Below are 20,587 nucleotides of genomic sequence, written 5' to 3'. Positions count from 1 at the left end.
AATTATATAATTATTTGAACTTTTATTTTAACTATTATTCAGAACAAAATATTTTATAATTTCAACTTTAAGGTTAAAGTTTTTTTTGTTTTAACAAGTTTGCGGTCGTTAGGTTAATATTAGGTTGTCACAAGATGTTCCAATTATTTTTATTTTTATATTTAGGTCATTGTTAATACTTGTTCATAATATCGTATTAACGAGCTCTAGACGTTAATAACAATTTGGGTTTGGTGTTAAAACGCTGTGCTTCTGTTTTGGGGTCTCTGGTTTGAAGGGTAAAGATCCTCCCACATGAAGGACAGCCAGTCATTTTTACACAAAGCCGCTATTGGTCTAAAAACCTGGGCGGAGTCGAGCTGACGTCACTCATATTATTTACGGTGACCAATAGCAGGGCCGGCCACGCCCTCTGCATACATTAATATTAATAGCGCAGAGAAACGTAAAGAATATGTAGAATCAGCTGCAGCGATTGGTCCGTTCCTGATGCGCACCTACCAATGGGATTTGAGACGGAAATAAAGACACTGCAGAACAGATATCATACCAAAATAATATTTATTAACATCCAGTGACAGTAATGCCTTTTACGTACATAAAGGAACAAGTTCAAACATGTTTTATTCTTATTAACGGAAGCAAAACAACACTAAAACAAAACGATTTTAGGTAAATGTCTTAATATGAACGTATTACTGCTCGTGTCGCAGTAAAACGCGACTATAGTAAGGCTACGGGTCTCATAATTATTATTTGCGTCAGTTTATATAACATTTTTTATTAGAAATAGGCTACATTAATACATATGACCAAGAGGCATCATGTAGTGTGAATGTACAGTTCTTAAATTCCTAACAAACTTATTCACCCATTTATGTACAAATATTGACAATATGATCCAATTGTTATGGGATCTTGCCTCGGAGCAACGTTAATATGTATTTATTTTTAATAAAATCCTTTAAAAAATCCCAAGGGTGTGCAAATTACATGTAATTATAAATGAAATAATTATAAGTGTGTTAGATTCTCAACATTTAACTATAAGAATAGTAAGAATTCACTTGCATTTTTCTTTATTATATTATATATATATGTTTAACATGAATGGGTTAAATTAGCCTACAGGGAAAAAAAAACATTAGGCTGGTTCTCTTTAATCCTCCAGTTGACCAAGTCAACCAAGGTAGCTTTTATTTACCCTCTTTGGTAATGACTTAATGACTGTGGTAACACTTTACAATAAGGGTGCATATGAAATAATGTCTCAACTTATTATTTACTGACACTAGTTAGGACATTATACATCATTAAAATGTTTTGTCTTAAATTTTGTCTCAATATTTTATTACTTACAACATTCCTAAGCAGCAATACAATGTAGAAATGTTTAATAATGATAGACAGATTATTATTTATTTGAGTACGTATCTGTTAAATTGATGCACCTTATTGTAAACTGTTACCATGACTTTATTTCAGCTGAAGCAGTGTTGTAGCATTTATATGCTGTAGCATTTTGACAGGGCCTGATAATAGGCCTATACGTAACAAAGTGTAACACACTGCCACTTGTTGAACTGCATCTAATTTTAAATAGGCTATAGTCAGTACAAAGTTAAACCTACAAAGTGTAATTTGTAGTGCATTTACACTTATCTATCTCAGATTTAAAATACACCAAATGCATCACCAGCCAAAAGTGGCCCTAGTTCTAATTACACTTAATTAAAAATAATAAATACATGGATTTTACATGGAGTTTGACACAAAGGCCATGCAGACATGAGTACAAGTCTTTACAGCTGAATAAACCTCTAGTCTGTTATCTAGGGCAGATTCAAGCAGGCGTGGTAAAAATATTCAGTGCAAACCAGATCAGCCTTTACTGACCACAACTTTTAACAGACTTAAATTGCCCTGAAGCTCAAATTGTGTGAGCTTTCTCTTTAGTTTCCAAACATTGAATTCTGTTTAACAAAGGATTTCATTTTAAATGGCTTAAAAACAAAACAAAATCTACACCAACAACAAATTCCACAATTAATTAGCCTAAAAAAACACACATAAAGCTGCATAGCTTAAATACAACTGCTTTCCTCAATGCCTTCAGAACATTTACAACTCCAGACTCTTGGCAACAGAGATTATTTCAGTATTGACCACTTGATTTGCTCCTTTGCAGATTGTAACACCTGGAAAACAATAATGAAATATAATAAAATTAGACTTAGGTAAGGTTAAATATGCAATTTAGATTTTAGTAAAAAAAAAAAAAAAAAAAAAAAAAAAAACATTTTGTAGCCAAAACTTAAACACATACATATATACACAGCTCTGTAAAAAAAATTAAGATATCACTTTAATTTCAGAATCAGTTTCTCTGATTTTGCTATTCATAGGTATATATTTGAGTAAAATTAACATTATTGTTTTATTTTATACACTATAGACAACATTCCAAATTCCAAACAAAAATATTCTCATTTAGAGCATTTCATTTGCAGAAAATGAGAGCTTTCAGACAACAAATAATGTAAAGAAAACAAGTTCATATTCATAAAGTTTTTTTTATATGGTGGAATAACCCTGTTTTTTAATCACAGTCTTCATGCATCTTGGCATGTTCTCCTCCACCAGTCTTACACACTGCCTTTGGATAACTTTATGACACTCCTGCTGCAAAAATGCAAGCAGTTCAGCTTGGTTTGATGGCTTGGATCATACACCTTCCTCTTGATTATATTCCAGAACAGAAAACTCATAAAAAACTCTAAAAAAAAAAAAACACTCATAAAAACTAATTTTTGAATGGTCTTTTATTTTTTCCAGAGCTGTATATACACACATTCATTTTGTATAATTGTAATATTATAAAATTCTATTTAAAGTTATTTCTTTCTCTTTTAAAGGTACTATTTTGAAGATATACTATACTATACTGCACTATACTGACAATTAACAGAGATATATGTATAAATGTATATACATTGAATACATTTAAACATTTATTTAAATCAAATACATAGCACCAGTATTGTTCAACTAAAAGGATGATATTGTGCAGCAATATATATATATATATATATTAGTCCGGAGTTAACGGCATTAAAAATGTGATGTTTCAACCACCAGAGGGCGCTTGGAGTCTGCAACTAAATAAAATTAAAATAATTTAGTCAGTAATCTCAATCCAGATGATTTGAGAGATTTATAATAAAGACTACAAATTGTATTAAAAAGCTCACAGCTTAATATTTAAATAAAAAGATGGAAATATGTAGTAATCATTTTTAACTTCAGTGAAAATTCAACGTTTCAGGCACCAGGGGGCGCGTGGAGACTGACTCCACTTCAATAGTGTTACAAGTAATTTTCTCAAGTAACCTTAAACTGGATAATGCCAAATTAATAAGAACTACCACATTTTATACAATTTACACAAATAGAATTTAACTAAAAAGGTGGAAACGTAGTAATAATTTGTAAAAGCGGAAAATACTACATGTCAGCCACCAGGGGGCGATTAGAGAGAAGTCAATTCCCTAAAATAATCTTAAACTGGCTGATGTCATTGATCTATAAAAAAAAATGATAACATTCTATTTTGTTTATTTGTAGAGAGAATGTTCAACTGAAACAGTGTAGTGATGATAAAAAGCTGCAGCTGCAACATGTTAAAAGGGCCCTGAGGTAACGTAATTAAAATGCTATACTTTTTAAACACCAGGGGGCGCCTGAAGACCACGATTCAGTTGATCCAGTAATCCAAACTAACTTCAATTAACATAACAGTTTAATATTAATACTTATTTACAGCAGTTATGTTGACTATTGCCTTTATCAGACCAACAATGTACATTATGTGAGGGCTACTGTTCATGTATTCACTCAGAATTTCTAGAAATTGGTAAAAGGGCAACAAAAAGGTTCTTATACACTGTGGAAATGTAACTATTGCAGTTCAAATTTTACTCAAGATTATTTCTGTTTATAACGTGCTATGCTCTACTGTTTGCTCAGTTTAACTGCATTGATGTTGATACTAGTGCATCTTAAACTTTGAATATCGTTAAAAACGTACATTATTTCAGTAATTCACTTCAATGTGAAACTCATATAGTATAAAGATGTATTACATACAGAGTGATCTATTTTAAGTGTTTATTTCTTTTATTGTGGATGATTATGGGTTACAGCCAATGAAAACACAAAAATTAAAATATTATAAAAGACCAATTGGTACTTTTGGCAGTGTGGGCAGTGTGCCAAGTCCTGCTGAAAAATTAAATCCACATCTCCATAAAAGATGTCAACAGAGGGAAGCATGAAGTGCTGTAACATTTTCCGGGAAAACACTTGATTTTCTCATTTTCTGAGACACTGATTTTTGGGTTTCCATTAGCTGTAAGCCATAATCATCAACAATAAAATAAATAAATTATTAAAATAGATCACTGTGTGTAATACAGCTATATAATATATGAGTTTCACATTATGAACTGAATTACTGGAATAAAGTGACTTTTTAATGATATACACATTTTTTGAGATACACTAGTAGTATGACTTAAATCTAGTATCTTTTATAGTTCTGATCATTTGAACTCCTGGTTTGATAAATCAGTGCTTAATGATGTTAAATAAGGTGAGGTGGTGCTGAAACTAAACCACATGCTGCCTAAACTTTTCTCCTCAGATTAGCTTAAAGGATCTTAACTACTTTCTTAAAAATGTGAAATTCTTGTTATTTGTTAAAGGTATTTATATATTTATTTGCAATCTGTTAAAATAATATATGGTGTTGTTTCAGCAGACTTTTATTGAGTAATGTGTTTAGGTGCCCAAAACCTATGCATAGTGCTGTATGCAAACACATGCAGACATGCAAACAGGAGGGTTTATGGGTTTTCTCATGCTAGAAAACTGCTAAAATGCTGTCTGTGTGTGTAGGTGTGTGCGAGAGAGAGTGAGTGTGTAAGCAGACTTACATTAGTGGTGAGAGCCAGTTTCTCAGTGATATGCTATGTGGGGTGAGGGTTACAGAGCAGGGTTAGTATGAAGCTCTCAGATCAGACAAAAAAGGCACAGCTAACATTGCTGAAAATGTTAGTTTCAGAGTGGTGCTATGCATCAGTGCTGAGATGCATGATATATTTCCTTTAGGATAGGAATAATTGTTATTTAGGCAATACTTTTTAGTAATTAAGCTCAGCTTTGCAAGAAGCAGAGTTTATATCAGAGTTTAGCTGGAAGAGCGGAAAATGGCTTTTGGTTAAAGATGATGCGAGTGTGTTTGCATGCACTTCATAATCTGATGATAAATGTATTTTTGCAGTTTTCTGATTATTCAGACAGGTAGACATGTAAACAGCACACCCTTTCTTTTTAAAAATTCAATTAAGAAATCTGATAAAGAGAGCTGGATTTTAGTCATCAGGTTTCTCAGTGTATGTATATTATTAACCAGAGCATTCTCTTTGAGATTTCTCTATCTGCACAAGCATAAAAACAGACTGTGGTAACACTTTCAGAGAAATTATAAAACTGGAATAATCCAATCATCTTTATCTTCTAGCTGATATACAGCTCTGGCAAAAATAAGAGACCACTTAAATTCTGAATCAGTTTTTCTTTTCTTTTTTTCTCTATTTTGCTATTTATAGGTATATGTTTAAGTAAATGAACATGTTGTTTTATTCTACAAACTACAGACAACATTTCTTCTGAATTTCAAATAAAAATATTTTTATTTAGATAAAAAAAAATGGCTGAAATAAAAAAAAAATGCAGAACTTTCAGACCTCAAATAATGCAAAGAAACCAAGTTTATATTCATAACGTTTTAAGAGTTTAAAAACTAATATTTGGTGGAATAACCCTGTTTTATTGCATCTTTGCATGTTCTCCTCCACCAGTCTTACACACTGCTTTTGGATAACTTAATTCCACTCTTGGTGCAGGAATTCAAGCAGTTCAGCATGGTTTGATGGCTTGTGATCATCCACCTTCCTCTTGATTATATTCCAGAGGTTTTCAATTTGGTAAAATCAAAGAAACCCATAATTTTTATTTGGTAAATTTTTTTTTCCAGAGCTGTATATTCATATTGCAGCTGTATGTGTTAAAAAACATGGCCTAATGTTTGGGCTTTACATGATGTTTACAGTTTATTGGCTGTTGCAATAGTATTTGTATCAAAAATCTGATTATTGACCTTCTCGTGTCAATTCCTATCATCTGAACCAAAGTTTAGGTGAAAACATTTATTCTGATTAATGAAAAAATAAATTTGCCTTTATTTTTTCCAGCAACTGATTGTGAAGTGCAAGTAAAAGCATTTAGTATCAAGCTCTATGAAGCACAGCTTTCTAGGCAAATGCATGATATGATATTCTTATCAGAATCACACCATCTCTGGTTATTAAGTATGGCGTGTTTAGAGGACAGAGGACGAGCTGTTGATTTGTGTGTATATAGGAGGATTAATCTCACCTGGGCCACACTCTGCTCTGATAGAGGGTTGTCATCAGCCTGAAACGGAAGATTAGCTTTAAATATATAAACTCCAGCTCAGAGTAACATCCACACAATAAATACACAAAAAATGCACCTGAGAACCTGTATAACAATAAAAAAACAACAACAAACACACACCAAGCACTAATAAAGTAGTTCATACTGTGAGATAAGTAGAAGTAAACAAAAACAGATGATATAGAAACTCATCCTCTCTCATCCAACTGGATGGAGCATCATTATTCCACAGAACATTCTACTGCCCCTGGCACTGTGCAATAAGCACGATGCCAATCTGTGTCAGCAATGAATACAACTTAAAGTAGATGACTGTATTTGTTAGGTGTGTTGTCCACACACATTTGGACATATAACAGTGTATGTCATGTGATGCTATCAAATGTGTTTCTATTAAAAGTGTGAAATTGGTAAAATTATATTACTGGGGTTTGTATTTGGAATTTGGCTGTTGGACTATTTGTTCTGACATATTATGTTATCTTAACATCTAAAAAAAAATATATATATATATTGCAATATGTACATGTGAATAATTGTGCAATACTGTAGAATATATATATATATATATATATATATATATATATATATATATTTTTTTTTTTTTATTATTATTTTTTTCAGTTTAAATTTTTTAAACACAATAAAAAAAATTAAGAGTCCACATATAGCACACGTCAGTGCAGCACATTCATGGAACATTGCAAAACTACTGTCCCATGAAATGGGGCATATCAGTGTATACATCAATGTGTTTTCAACATATTGAAATAAAAAATAATCAAATTGTCTAAAAATGTCTTTGTAAAATGTAATGGAAACGCAAATGTTGTTGTGAGTAAAAAGTTAGGAAACCCACACATTTATTACTTTATAAATTGTGACTAATCAAAATCAGGTGCAGCAGATTAGTCACAGTTGACTAGAAAATGGTTAAAGTAAAAGAATTTTGAAGGAGCCTTTCTTATTCAATCCTCAGACATACAGTTTGGTTTGCTCTTGATGGATGAAGTGAAGAGTGTTAAAATCATCAAACTGATATCCAAACAGCTCTCAGGTCTTCAGAAAGAAGGAGATGCATATCGTTGCTGTCCAATGATAAAGTATAAGTATTTTTGTCCATTTTTAGTTTATCACATAATTTGAACACACAAACTGACCCTTATTCTGTGTCAAATTTTCCAATGATAATTTGACCAATGGATTTATTTTAAACTTACCTGAAATTAACTCTTTTTACATTGACTTTCATTGAAAGTTAAGAAGGTTTTATCTCTCTCCTGTAAAAACACGTTTTTCATTGGACAGCTACGATATGTTGCATATGTTTCAATATGTTAAAAAAGGACAAAGGTTTTCATGGGGGGTCTTAATTTGTAGATCAAACCAAAGTAGTTAAAAAGTTATGTCTGGTTTTAATTTAGGGTTAATTTTTCCCAAGGTTAAGTTGCATGTATGCCTCCGTACTATGGAGTCAAATTGTAGTCCATTATAAATTAGGACAACTTTATATACACACTGCACATATGCATTTAGCTTTATGTCTCTCTATTTTTAATTGCAATATATCACATTCTGGTATGAGTATTTTTTTAATTATTATTATACTTTTTTACTGTATTATTCTATTTCATTTCCCTGTAACTGCAGCCAAATTCAGTCTGTTTTTCAATTTACCAGCTACTAATAAAACAACAATATTATATAATTCAATTATTAGGTGTATGTAAAATAAATTATTAGCATTTACTTATGAACTAGAATGAGCTGTTGTTCAGCCTGGTTAGCACCTGCAGCATTACATATAGGGTGCCAGTGGCTTCAGCTGATGACTTGAATTCTCCCCACGCTCCTCTGTCAAAAAGGGGTCAAAATAGACTCGCAAACAAAACAGAGGAACGCAAAGGAGGGAAAGTATTGTAAAAAGAAAAAAGGAACGCAAAGCAAAAAAAAACGCAAAGAAAAAGTAGTTTTGCAAAAGATTAATCCTAAAAAAATATTGCAAGTGAAAAAGTATGTTCTTATGTTCTCTTCTTTGTTTGCAATATCTGATTATTTTTGCAACTTTTTTGTAATAGTCTTATTTTCTTGTTAGCATTAAAGACCCCAGTTTGACTCCATACCACAGTGGCTGCCTACACAACAATGCGCTTCAGTGACTTGCTGTAAAGTGCAGTTCCTGCTTCAGAGTAGTGCTGGGCGATATGGGAAAAATCATATATTACGGTATGGAATTTTTTATATCACGATAACGATATATATCATGATATATCACATTTAAGTATGTTTTCAGTTATTATTAGAAAAATATGACAAAATAATATAATTGCTTACTTTTTTCCAAATTTATTTCAAAGTGACATTAAACCAAACTTTCACAAATGAGAATTACTACATTTTAGTGCAGCAATATATATGTATAAAATGAAAACAGATGAGGTAGACAAAAGAACATGTCGCAAAACCACATTATGAAGCTTTTTTGCGAAGATTACTTTATTATCACTTATATAAACTGAGTTTATGCAAAGTGACCACGTCAATACATTTCATCGTAGCCTACTTTATATATTTGCATGAATAATTGATGAAATTACTGTAGAAACGATAGCGTCACTTTTCTATCATCCCCACATTATTTATCGTCATATCGCACAGCACTACTTCAGAGGGTAGCTAAGCACACCTGTCCACACCATGCAGTTACCTGACCATATCCTCTCTCCCTCCTCCTCTCTCTCCTCTTCATCCCTCTCTCGTTCTTTTGCTCTCTCTCTCTCTTTCAGTGTTAGTAGGAGGAGGAGAGGAGAAGGGTCTCTGAGAGTTATAAAAGCTGGCTCTGGCCCTGGCCCTCCGTGTTACCAGTGATGTAATCGAACAGGACAAAGCCAAAGGCCTGCTCCGACACAAACTGACAGGGTAGAGGAGTGAATATTTAGCCATGTGAGACTGTATGTGTGTGTGTATATATCTAGAGAATGCTAAGATAAAAGCTGTAAAGCTTTCTAAATTAATAAAGTCATGCTTGCAGCACGATCATGCTAAAGCAGCTTTTCCCCTCCCCTGTTAACATTCCCTCCAACAGAAATCAAACCAACCCTTAAAACCATCTTCTCCATTTCCACATGCTGCACAGATCTGAACCAGATTCCCCAAATAGAAGCAGAACGAACCACTAGCTAGTCTGAACTCAGCAGGAACTGTCCACTTCTATCATCAGAGAACACACACACACAGCCTGCAGCGGCTGGTAAAGTTTTCCTCACTGTGTGTTTATGCTCTTACCTTGAAGTTGACCTTCTCCACTACCTGCTGAGGGTCGCTCTCCAGGATCACCCTGCCAACCAAGATCAGCAATGCTTAAGAAAGCATCATCAAGCCACAAGTAGCCATACATAGCAGTTAAGGTGATTATCTATTGTCCCTTGTTCACGCTAAAGCTCTCACCCTCCATCAACAATCTCATCCACCACCAGAAAGACTCCGTCCATATTATCCAGCAGACTTCGCCTCTCCACGTTTTTCCTGGAGGAAAACAGAATGAAAGCTTGTTCAGTTGTGTTAATGTTTGGAATCAGAATTCACAATCCACTGTTTAAAGTAATATAAAATAAAACTAAATTAATTATTGGCTGTAAAGCTTACTATCGAGTACCGAACATGTTCTTTTTTACGATTGAATAAATAAAATATCATATCATAAGTGTAAGACTTGTCTTGCTTTTCAAATAAAAAAAAAATACTATAAAACTACAATTTACACATATTACTTTAAAACTGAACCTTTTTAACATCCCAGCAGTCATTTCAACAAAGCACAATACATTTCCCTCAGCAGGGCTATTTTAATCATTAATTTAACCCAGCAGTGTTATTCTAATCATGAAATTAATTAGTAGTGCTATTCTAGTAAATAATTTACTATGAAATCTACACAGAGAAAGGCAGCCAGCTCAGCTAGACCTGTGTATCCTTTACGCGAGTAAAAAATAAAAATGAATTTTAAACACTGTCCTTACATTTATCCGTTAAAAGTAGCACTTAAATATTACTACAGTTTTTTTTTTTTGTTTTTTTTTACTAATTTGGCCGAAGGATCATGTTTGAAGAAAAATAAATTCAGAAAAGTATTATGTGCATTCCTATATTCAAATGAATACTGCTGTTGTAGAAGTTGTAAAAAAACGTATTAACTAAAAATAAATAGCTGTAGAATGTAAGTGACATCTATATAGTCTAAAAATATTTATTTGCTATATGTATCATCATTTTTGGTTTTCAGAATAGTATCACTTATAAAGGCCAAGTTCACTATCAATACTTAATTATTATTAGCTATTAATACATGTAATATGTTAAGCTTATTGTTGATCTTAAAAATTGCTAAAATGAAAAACTACTTAATCCTGCTTCTGACTATAGACTAAAGGCCTTAGAATTTTACCTGACTTCAGCAAACTATATGATAAAATTGTAGAAAAACTAATTTTTTATACTTGCACATCTTAGCTAGAGCTGTGCTAATCTTTTTCCACTTGTCATGAAACTCTGCAGGATGTTTGCTGAGGCCTTAAGGCTAAAGCAGTGATTAACATGCTCTTTCCACACACAGGAGAATAAAAGAAAGAGGTTCGATCCCCACCCAGGTATAAATTACACACACTGCTATACTGTAAAACAGTAATACGACTGGGCTAGTCTCTCTATGTTGTATTTCCTGGTCTGTGGATATGTTATTTTTAGCTGTTTGCTGTTCTCTAAAATGTCATATATTGACTCAACCATCAAACAAAAATACGTTCCAGTCACTAGTTTGTAATATTTCTATTCATTACTACATGAATGCATAACAGCAGAACGTATTCAACTGTGAAGTCATTAAAATGTTAGTTTAAACCTGTATGTGTTTCCTTCTGGTAAATTCTGGTTTTACTAGTTTGTGTGTAAAGAGAACTGCGTGTTTAAAGTGAACACACCTCAGGATCTGATTGAGTGACTCAAACAGACAGTTCAGTACCGCCATCAACATCAGCTGTGGAGAAAGAGACATGTCAGACTTTTTTACGCTTCATTTAATCTCCTGTTACTGTTTTTAATTATGTTTATATATATATATATATATATATATATATACATATATATATATATATATGTATATATATATATATATATGTATATATATATATATATATATATATATATATATATATACATATATATATATTACATTACATTTGGCAGACGCTTTTGTCCAAAGCGACTTACAATAATGAAGTACAAAAGTAATAGGAATTAAGATAACCCATCTTTAGATAGGGCTTAAAGGAGGTCAAAGGGAATAAAGGGATAGAGAAGTGAAGGAGGGGAAGAAGGAAATGGGGTTAGTAGTAGTTAGTGTGTTAGAGGTGTTAGGAGAGTAGGTGCTCTTTGAAGAGCTCTGTCTTCAGGAGTTTATTAAAGATAGCGAGAGATTCTCCTGATCTGGTAGTGGAAGGTAGTTTGTTCCACCATTGGGGAACTCTGTATGAGAACAGTTTGGATTGCTTTGAGTGAATGTTTGGCAAAGCGAGGCGACGTTCATTGGAGGAGCGCAGCGGATGGGAGGTAGCGTAAGCCTTCAGGAGTGAGTGCAGGTAGGAAGGAGCTGTTCTGTCATCACCTTGTAGGCGATTGTAAGAGTTTTGAATTTGATGCGAGCATCAACTGGTAGCCAGTGGAGCTCAATGAGCAGCGGGGTGACGTGTGCCCGTTTTGGTTGGTTGAAGACCAGACGTGCTGCTGCATTCTGGATAATTTGGAGTGGTTTTACTACGCAGGCCGGGAGGCCAGTTAGCAGGGCATTGCAGTAGTCGAGGCGTGAGATGACGACTGCTTGTACCAGGAGTTGGGTGGCCTGTTGCGTCAGAAACTGTCTAATTTTCCTGATGTTATAAAGCGCGAAGTGGCAGGATCGAGCAACTGAGGCCACATGGTGCGTGAAGGAGAGTTGGTCATCAACCATAACACCCAGGTTCCTAGCAACCTTTGTCGTTGAGGGAGAGAGAGAGTCGATGCTTATAGAGAGGTTGTGTTGAAAAGATGGTTTTGCTGGTATGACCAAAAGTTCAGTCTTTGAGAGATTTAATTGAAGGTGATGCTCCTTCATCCAAGAGGATATGTCAGAGAGACACGACGATATCCATGCAGAGATTGAGTGATCTTCAGGTGAGAATGAAAGGTATAGCTGGGTGTCATCAGCAAAGCAATGGTAGGAAAAGCCATGTCAGTGGATAATCTGACCAAGAGAGGCAGTGTATATTGAGAAGAGAAGGGGACCCAGTACAGAACCCTGGGGAACCCCAGTGGACAGGGAGTGGGCTGAGGACAGCTGTCCTTGCCACGACACCTTGAACGAGCGCCAAGTGAGGTATGATCTAAACCATGACAGCACATTGTCTGAGATCCCCATGTTTGAGAGTAATATATATATATATATATATATATATATATATATATATATATATATATATATATATATATATATATATATATATATATATATATACACACTACTGATCAAATGGCACCTGAGAAAACATACTTGGTTGAGTGTCTAGTGGTACATGTCCCTTTAAACTGAGATTTTACAGAGGCACACTCCCAACAGAAAGCTATGAAAATTACTGGTAGGATGGCGGCACAAGCCAACCAAAGAAACCTTCAAATGTAAGTATTTTACATGTTAAAAATTACAATAACCTCTATATTACCATAGTTTAACGTGTAGTTTTTATGTTTTATTGAATTTTTTTCATAACAAAAGTAAAATAAATAGTATTAAGTAGTTTGTTTAAGTAACTACCTGGCTAACTTTCCCATTCTGCCTTAAATGGTGTAACAGTCGGCAGAGGCTGTAGCATTTAAGCTAATAAATAAAGCTAATAAAATCTCTTTTTAGCTCCCCATCACAGAGCAATAAGGCAAAGGACAATTAATTGCTGTACCACCTGCCCCATTTCTGAAGACACATGACACCCTAAAGTCAACTAGTTACCAAGAAGCTAGGTTGCTGAACTTTAGTGCTCCACTGCTTTTACATCAGTCCGGTAGGATCACGTATGGGCCACCGTTAGAAGCCTGGTAAATAAGATGTGCTATTTATTTATTGTTTATTGGCAAATATCAAAACCTTGATTCATTGTCCCAATTTTTAGGGGGATAAATTCACCTGTTCCCCTTGTAACTCTGTTTCACTCAAAAACAAGAAGTAGAATGTAGAATAAGTAGTATAAAATTACTTGACTTAATTTAAGGCTCTTCATTATTTTGAATGTAAGGTAATGTAAAATAAAGTTTTTTTCCAAGTAATTAAAACACAGCGCAATTAAATTTATATTTCAGCAGTGTATAGAGCACACTCTAAAAAGTGATTTTGTGTTTTAGTCAGGAGAACTAATATATTCAAGTTGAGTAAATTAACCGGAGAACTTCAACCTGAAAACTTAAAAAATGTTATTGTTGAGCCCAAAAAAAAGTAATTTCAACCATCTTTTAGTATAATGCACATGTGCCATGGTATTTAATCAGAGCTGGTTCATTTAGCTTTCTCATAGGCTCCTGGCACCATATATTTGCATATTAGTTGTGGCCTCTCCCTTAACTTCCATCTATATGTTGTCTGTTGCCGAAAGTTACCTTATCCCAGGCATGTGTTAAAATGTTGGAAAGTTGCCAGACCTCACTGTAGTGGGTTGTTAGAGCAAATTACTTCTTTCAGTTGACAAACAAAAGGTGAAATATGTTGAAAATGCCAGTATGCTCTTTTTAAAAAAAACAAACAAACCAAATTCTTAAAACCTACAGTGCTTGAACAAACGTGTTGAGTTAGTTTAACTTATTGTTGTGTGAGCAAAACTCAGTTAAGTTGAACAAACTTAATGGGTTCAAGTTATCATCTAGCTTTGACTCATTTTAACTCATTTTTAGTTGGCAAGTCTAGCACACATTTTTCAATTACCTCCACAAAATATATTGATTTCAGCCAACTTAAAATATTAGATAATGATAAAAGAACTATGATAAATTATACGTTGAGCAACTACAGGGTTCAAACTATTGAGAAAACTAAAAACAGAAAAAAATGGAGATCCATTTTTACTAGACAGTAATAAAATATACATTTAATACGGTATACAGGTATGAGGTATACGGTATACGGTATGAGGCACATATGTGACACACTTTGCTTACAGACTGACTCACTGTGTACCAAATACCCACCTCATTCTCCTGTGCGCTGCCCACCACATAGAAGAACAGGTCTATGCTGCTCTTGTAGACGATGGTCATGCCCTCCAGGAAGGTTATTTCATCTGAAAGAGTGTATGCAGGGAATAGGCTGTGGGTGCTACTGAATAACATCTCATAATCCTTAGGTCAGCTTAAGACTGCGACCGACCCACACACACATATACATTCATACACACATACACAGACGCACACAAACAGATACACACACACACACTAAGCCTAGGGTCTATCACCAAAAATAATGCTTTAAAACATGATCAGCAACAGCCTCACAACACAACATAGGGTATTCAATATTCAATTTCAGCTCTTTTAGGGGGAAAGAGAGGTAAATATATATGTGTGTCGTGTATCATAGCCAAGACACAACCTTAAAAAAGGGTGGGAATGTGAGGGTGGGTTAGCAGTATTAATATCCCACAGTATCACCCCATGGGGCAGAGGGGAACTTTCTATTGTATGAGCGCTGTGTGTTTCATTCACACCACAGACAGAAACAGCTGGGAGTAGATGAACTAGTTCCCTGCCCTCTTGTTAAATTGTAACCCGAGATACGAGTGTGAATGGGACAGCCTACAGTGTCTAATGACATAGAGACTGACACAGACAGTAGCCATTCACATGGTAAACCATACTCACGACAACCATTAATATCTACTATCTTAAAAAAAAACAAAAAGGCTGTCAAAAACGATGCATTGGAGGGCTGCCATAAAAAAGCACTTCATGTTCCTTTAAAAGCTCTTAATGGAAGATTCGTTAAAGATCTGTGCTTGTACAGGATGTACAGACTAAGATAACAGATTTCTTTAATATTTTAGCAAATACTACGTTTTATTTCCATATTTTACAGTGTTAAAATTGCAAAATAAATTGGTCCAGATGCAAATTTCAGGGATCTTTGCATGGTAAGTAGTTAGTAACTTAGCCTGTCCCTAGCCAGATAATGCTAAACATACACTATAAGATTTTGAGCAGACTAAAATACTTTTAAAAGATGACAGTCTGATACTGTCTGCCCTTGTTTGAGGCTGAAATTGTGTGTGTGTGTTGTTTTATTCTATAGACAACATTTCTTCCAAATTCCAAATAAAAATATTTACAGCATTTATTTGAAGAAAATAAGAAATCGCTGAAATAACAAAAAAAAACATATGCTGAATTTTCAGAATATTCAGAATTTTCAAATAATGCAAGAAAACAAGTTTATATTCATAAAGTTTAGAAATCAATATTTGGTAAAATAACCCTGGTTTTTAATCACAGTTTTCATGCATCTTGGCATTTTCTCCTCCACCAGTCTTACACACTGCTTTTGGATAACTTTGCTTATATTCCAGAGGTTTTCAATTAGGTAAAATCAAAGAAACCTATCATTTTAAGTGGTCTCGTATTTTTTCTCCAGAGCTGTAGGTTTAACCACACGCAAAACTAGAAATGCACCAAAATTAATTTATTTGGGCCAAATCGGAACAAAACAAGTGTTTTTTTTTTTTGCATTGTCAGGCATAACAATTTAATTTACTATAATTACTCTGTGCATCTCTAAAGTAATTCTTCTTACACTGTAAAATAATGAAAATAAAGGAATTTCATCATTAGCTTCATACCCAACAAGTAACTTTCTTAATTTCAGACAAATAAACATTTAGTTTAATTCAACGTGTGCCCTGTTCTGGACAGTGTAGTGTTTTTTAACTGTAACCTAAACAGCAAATTTACTTAATACATTATATAAATACTATATTCTGTTTTGGTATTATGTAGTCTTGCATAAAACTGAGGGTCAATATTATCTTACTTATACACACACACACACACATACACGGGTTGACAAACAGAAACCTGAAGAACCTACTATCTGTTTTATGTGTCTTGTTGAAGACATTCTTCTCAAAGTTCTTCTGCTCCTTCATAGAGGGGTAGAGCTCTGGATCATAGTACTGCAAGCACAGATTCATATTATATACAAATTGATACATATATAAAAGATCATAAATCAGAATAACATTATATTTATTTAGTTTTAAGTGTGAAACCAGGGCAGTAAATGCTCTCAATACCTTTGAAAGCAGTCTGTTTCCATCATTATCCAAGATGAAGATTGCCTTTACTGTGTACAGAGATGGTTGCTGTTGACAAAAAAAAACAATTATGCATTACTAAAATGCTGAATATTAGAAAAGTTTGAAATTACCACTACAGTACAATTTATTAGCTAGAGTTATGTTTAAAGTTATGTTTAATTTAGGTAATCAGTTTTTCAACTTACAGAAATGTATTACACCAGCACATTTGATATGAGTAATATGTGTAATAAAATGTAATATGATTTTAAACTGAGAACCAACACAATCAACACAATCCTGAAATGTAAATTACAGGAATGACTAATCCAGATACCCCTAAGAAAAGACACTTAATGTAAATATTAAACAGCAGACAGATGTGGCTGTAAGGGATGGCCCTGGTTTTCTTCATGTCTTCTTCCATTCAGCAGACCGAGTTGATCCGGACCAAAGTTCTGTTATGCACTGACTGCCACTGATCTAGAGTCTGAGTGTACCACAGAACTTGGGCCAGGAGAACAGAGCTTTGAGGGAAAGGATGTTTTAAACCCTTTTTTTTTTTACTTATGTTATATTATTGTAATGTAATTATGTAGTTGGTTTAGCTAATGAACAGATATGATAACATTACACATAATACACAATTGTACCATATTATCAATTACAAAAGTAACATAACCTATTTATAACCTGTTCTTCCACACATAATACGAATGTGCTATTTTGGGAATTTGCTGCTTTGAATGTCCTCTGTCTCTTCTGTCCAAATTGCTAACCCACCACTGCGGCCTGTGGGTTGATCAAATTTACCCACATTTAGCCAGAAGCAGGTGCTAATTCCCATTTGTATCATATAAAGAAGTCTCTAGCTGTTTCTTTAGCATTCAGTCACTTCCAGCTAGCCGTGGTCCTCATCTCCATAGAACGGTTGCAGAGTGTGTACATTATTAAGCTTTTTAAATTATTTTTATGGAATTTAGCTAAAGCTCTTATCCTCAGGCAACCTACAAGGTAAATTGCATTGCAGGGGTGGTCCAAGAAAGCCCAACTCTTATTGGTGTAGCTCAGCGTAGTCACCCAGACCTGGAACCAAACCCCAGTCTCCCACATTGCGTGGTAGCTCCGTGGCACTTAGTGGTGTTATCCGCTGCACCACAACACCATACATTGTATATATCATACATATAATATATGTGTCTTTGTTTAATATTGCATTTGTCTATTTTTCTTTTGTTAAAATGCTAATGCTTTGTAGTTATCACAGGTCTGTCACAGTAACTATCAACACATTATTAAGTTTTCATACAGTATACAGACATGATGACCTCAGTCATTTTTGCTGACCTCAATATAGCCTATTATGTGTTTCTTAATGAGGAAAGTCTATTAAACATTTACATATAACTATATAAAGTGGTTTTGTTTTATTTATGTTTCATTTGTTTCTGATATTTAAAATGGTTTCTATCCAATTACAAAGTCTGAATATTCTTAAGTATTTAAAGCTCATTGTTCTTTAAAAGGGGGCGATTGTGCTATTATGTCACTATATTATCATTCTATCATTAGCGTAAAATGACTTGTCTTAAAATGGCAATTATAGCTGGCAGAGGGAATCTCAGTAGATAGACCTTTGCTTCTGTCAGAAACCTGGCAGTGATTTTGTTTCAGACTATTTTTGCACCATATATTTAATATAAAAGCTGCACATAAGGTTGAAGGAAGCTGCTTACTATTCGCAAAATAATAAAACATTTTAAAATAAACTGTGAAGGAAACGATAGCTTGCTCAGCACTTCAAAGGGTGCTGTCTGGTTACACATTAGGGGTGTGCCATATTCTATAGTAAGCAATAATATCGACAATTTTTTTTGAATATCGTGAACGAATATATTATACTCTGAAATATCGTGTCATATCACCCACCCCTAATTATCACATTAGGGTACTATTTTTTTGCTGTTTTTTAACAAAAGATAAATCCATGCTGTTCTCATTTCCCATTATATATCTACTAGAGACTGATTTTACTTCAGTCCTGGATATATGGCGATATTTGGAGTGCAATATTAGATTCATGATATTCTGGATCTGGATTCTGTTACAAATCTGATTAAATTATTGTTTTTTTAAATATCTCAGTAAGGGGTGTGCCATATCATATTGTATGCAATAATAAAATCTAATTTTAATTTTGTTGCAGTAGTTTCTTCTTATGTTTTATCATATCTCCAAGAGTATAGTTATACCATGAAATATTGTGATGTTATTTTAGGGCCATATCGCCCACCCCTATTACACATAAAACAACTGACATTGCTTTGCAATAACTAAAAATCGTAATAAATTTTTTTACAATATCACCCAGCTCTGAAGTATTTACCTGAAGTGTGAACCCAAAAAAGGGTTGGTATAGATTTCTGTCAATATTGTAATCTGTAAACTTGTAAATATTGTTTAAAAATGTTAAAATAATGTTACAAAGAAAAAAAGAAAAAGCTGCTATATATGCTGGGCTGCAGTGGCTGGACATGGGAGTGGAAAAAAAGTAAATAGGTGGTGTGTGTGTGTGTGTGTGTGTGTGTGTGTGTGTGTGTGTGTGTGTGTGTGTGTGTGTGTGTGTGTGTGTGTGAGAGAGAGAAAGAGAGTGAGAGAGAGCCTTTGCATATATTTACATTTTCATACAGTGAGTGTATAGATTAGTTATATTTAAAGTACATATATTTATTTTTCTATATATTCACACAACAAAAAATGTATATATCAACTATAATTATGTTTATATACTATTTACAACATAATGTATATTTCTAGCATATTTACATACACAGTATTATATAGTGTATGTATAGGATAAAACACATGATATAATAGGCTGAGTGTGTTAAAAAGATCCAGAGCTGAAAGGATCCACCTGTGGAAGCGATCAGCGCAAACAGCGCAGACTCCCTCCAGTGAATGCGGACTCACCGCTACGTATCGAGGACGTGGCATCCACGTCCCACTTGGCTGCGCGCAGACAGCGCAACTTTTAGTTCTTCCCACTGTTAGTGAGCCTAGTGCTGTTTAACTTAACGCAACTAGCACTTAACAAAAAGAACCACGCAGCTGCTAAATGCATCTTAATACAGAGAATATCGTTTTATTATTCCTGCAAAATCTGTACAGGGCTGCTTTCCTGCCCTATTCAGATAAGTAACGTCTATAACATCTGTTACATTTGCATGCATATACATTTTTTGCGAAGAAAAGAAGAAAAAGTCAAATATAAATATATAAAACACAATATATTACACTTTCCCCTTTTAAACAGACGCTAACTAGTATTCCCTGCAATTCCAGCCCCATAATTAAGAGTCCCATATGTAATCTAGGCTATAGGGGCTTAAAATAGTGTTTTAACTTAGCACGCTAACAGCTCTCCCAGTCCTAACAACAGCACGCGCTCCTCTAAAACACAATAACACTCCAGCGTCTCTCTGCTAAAAAAAACAGGACTAAAACCAGCCGCTCGCGCCTGAAGCCGCATTCACATATCTTTAATGAATAAACTGTTTGTAATAAATGAAAAATCTCAGACCTACCAGAGCCCCGGACTCCATCGCGCTGCTGCTGCTCAGTGTTGACGTGGACAGCTTTGAGCTGTCACTCCTGCTGCTCCTGTAAAAGCCTCTGAGTCATGAAGGGGC

The 20,587-nt window shown here is 34.1% G+C and overlaps 1 protein-coding gene across 4 annotated transcripts; it reads right to left on the bottom strand.

Moving 5' to 3' along the window:
- Positions 1-544: 544 nt before the first annotated feature.
- On the bottom strand, positions 545-20,585 carry copz2 (COPI coat complex subunit zeta 2). Of its 4 annotated transcripts, none has more exons than XM_022668462.2 (10): positions 20,483-20,585; positions 16,893-16,961; positions 16,688-16,772; positions 14,800-14,891; positions 11,517-11,572; positions 9,988-10,065; positions 9,826-9,877; positions 6,499-6,537; positions 4,995-5,027; positions 545-2,198 (listed from the first exon to the last, which is right to left on the bottom strand). In XM_022668462.2, exons 1-10 carry the CDS (start codon positions 20,498-20,500, stop codon positions 2,151-2,153), a joined length of 570 nt encoding a protein of 189 aa, XP_022524183.1. In that variant the 5' UTR covers positions 20,501-20,585; the 3' UTR covers positions 545-2,150. The 4 variants fall into 4 exon arrangements, 2 of the variants coding, with proteins under 2 accessions (XP_022524183.1, XP_022524184.1); XR_007427228.1 differs by lacking the exon at positions 4,995-5,027 and adding an exon at positions 9,248-9,451 and having other exon boundaries at positions 2,085-2,198; XR_007427229.1 differs by lacking the exon at positions 545-2,198 and adding an exon at positions 9,248-9,451.
- Positions 20,586-20,587: the final 2 nt, after the last annotated feature.

The sequence above is a fragment of the Astyanax mexicanus genome, chromosome 19 (assembly GCF_023375975.1).
Source record: "Astyanax mexicanus isolate ESR-SI-001 chromosome 19, AstMex3_surface, whole genome shotgun sequence".
Lineage (NCBI taxonomy): Eukaryota > Metazoa > Chordata > Actinopteri > Characiformes > Acestrorhamphidae > Astyanax > Astyanax mexicanus.
Note: the sequence above shows the minus strand (reverse complement) of the source record. Positions and strands in the feature narration are given on the sequence as shown.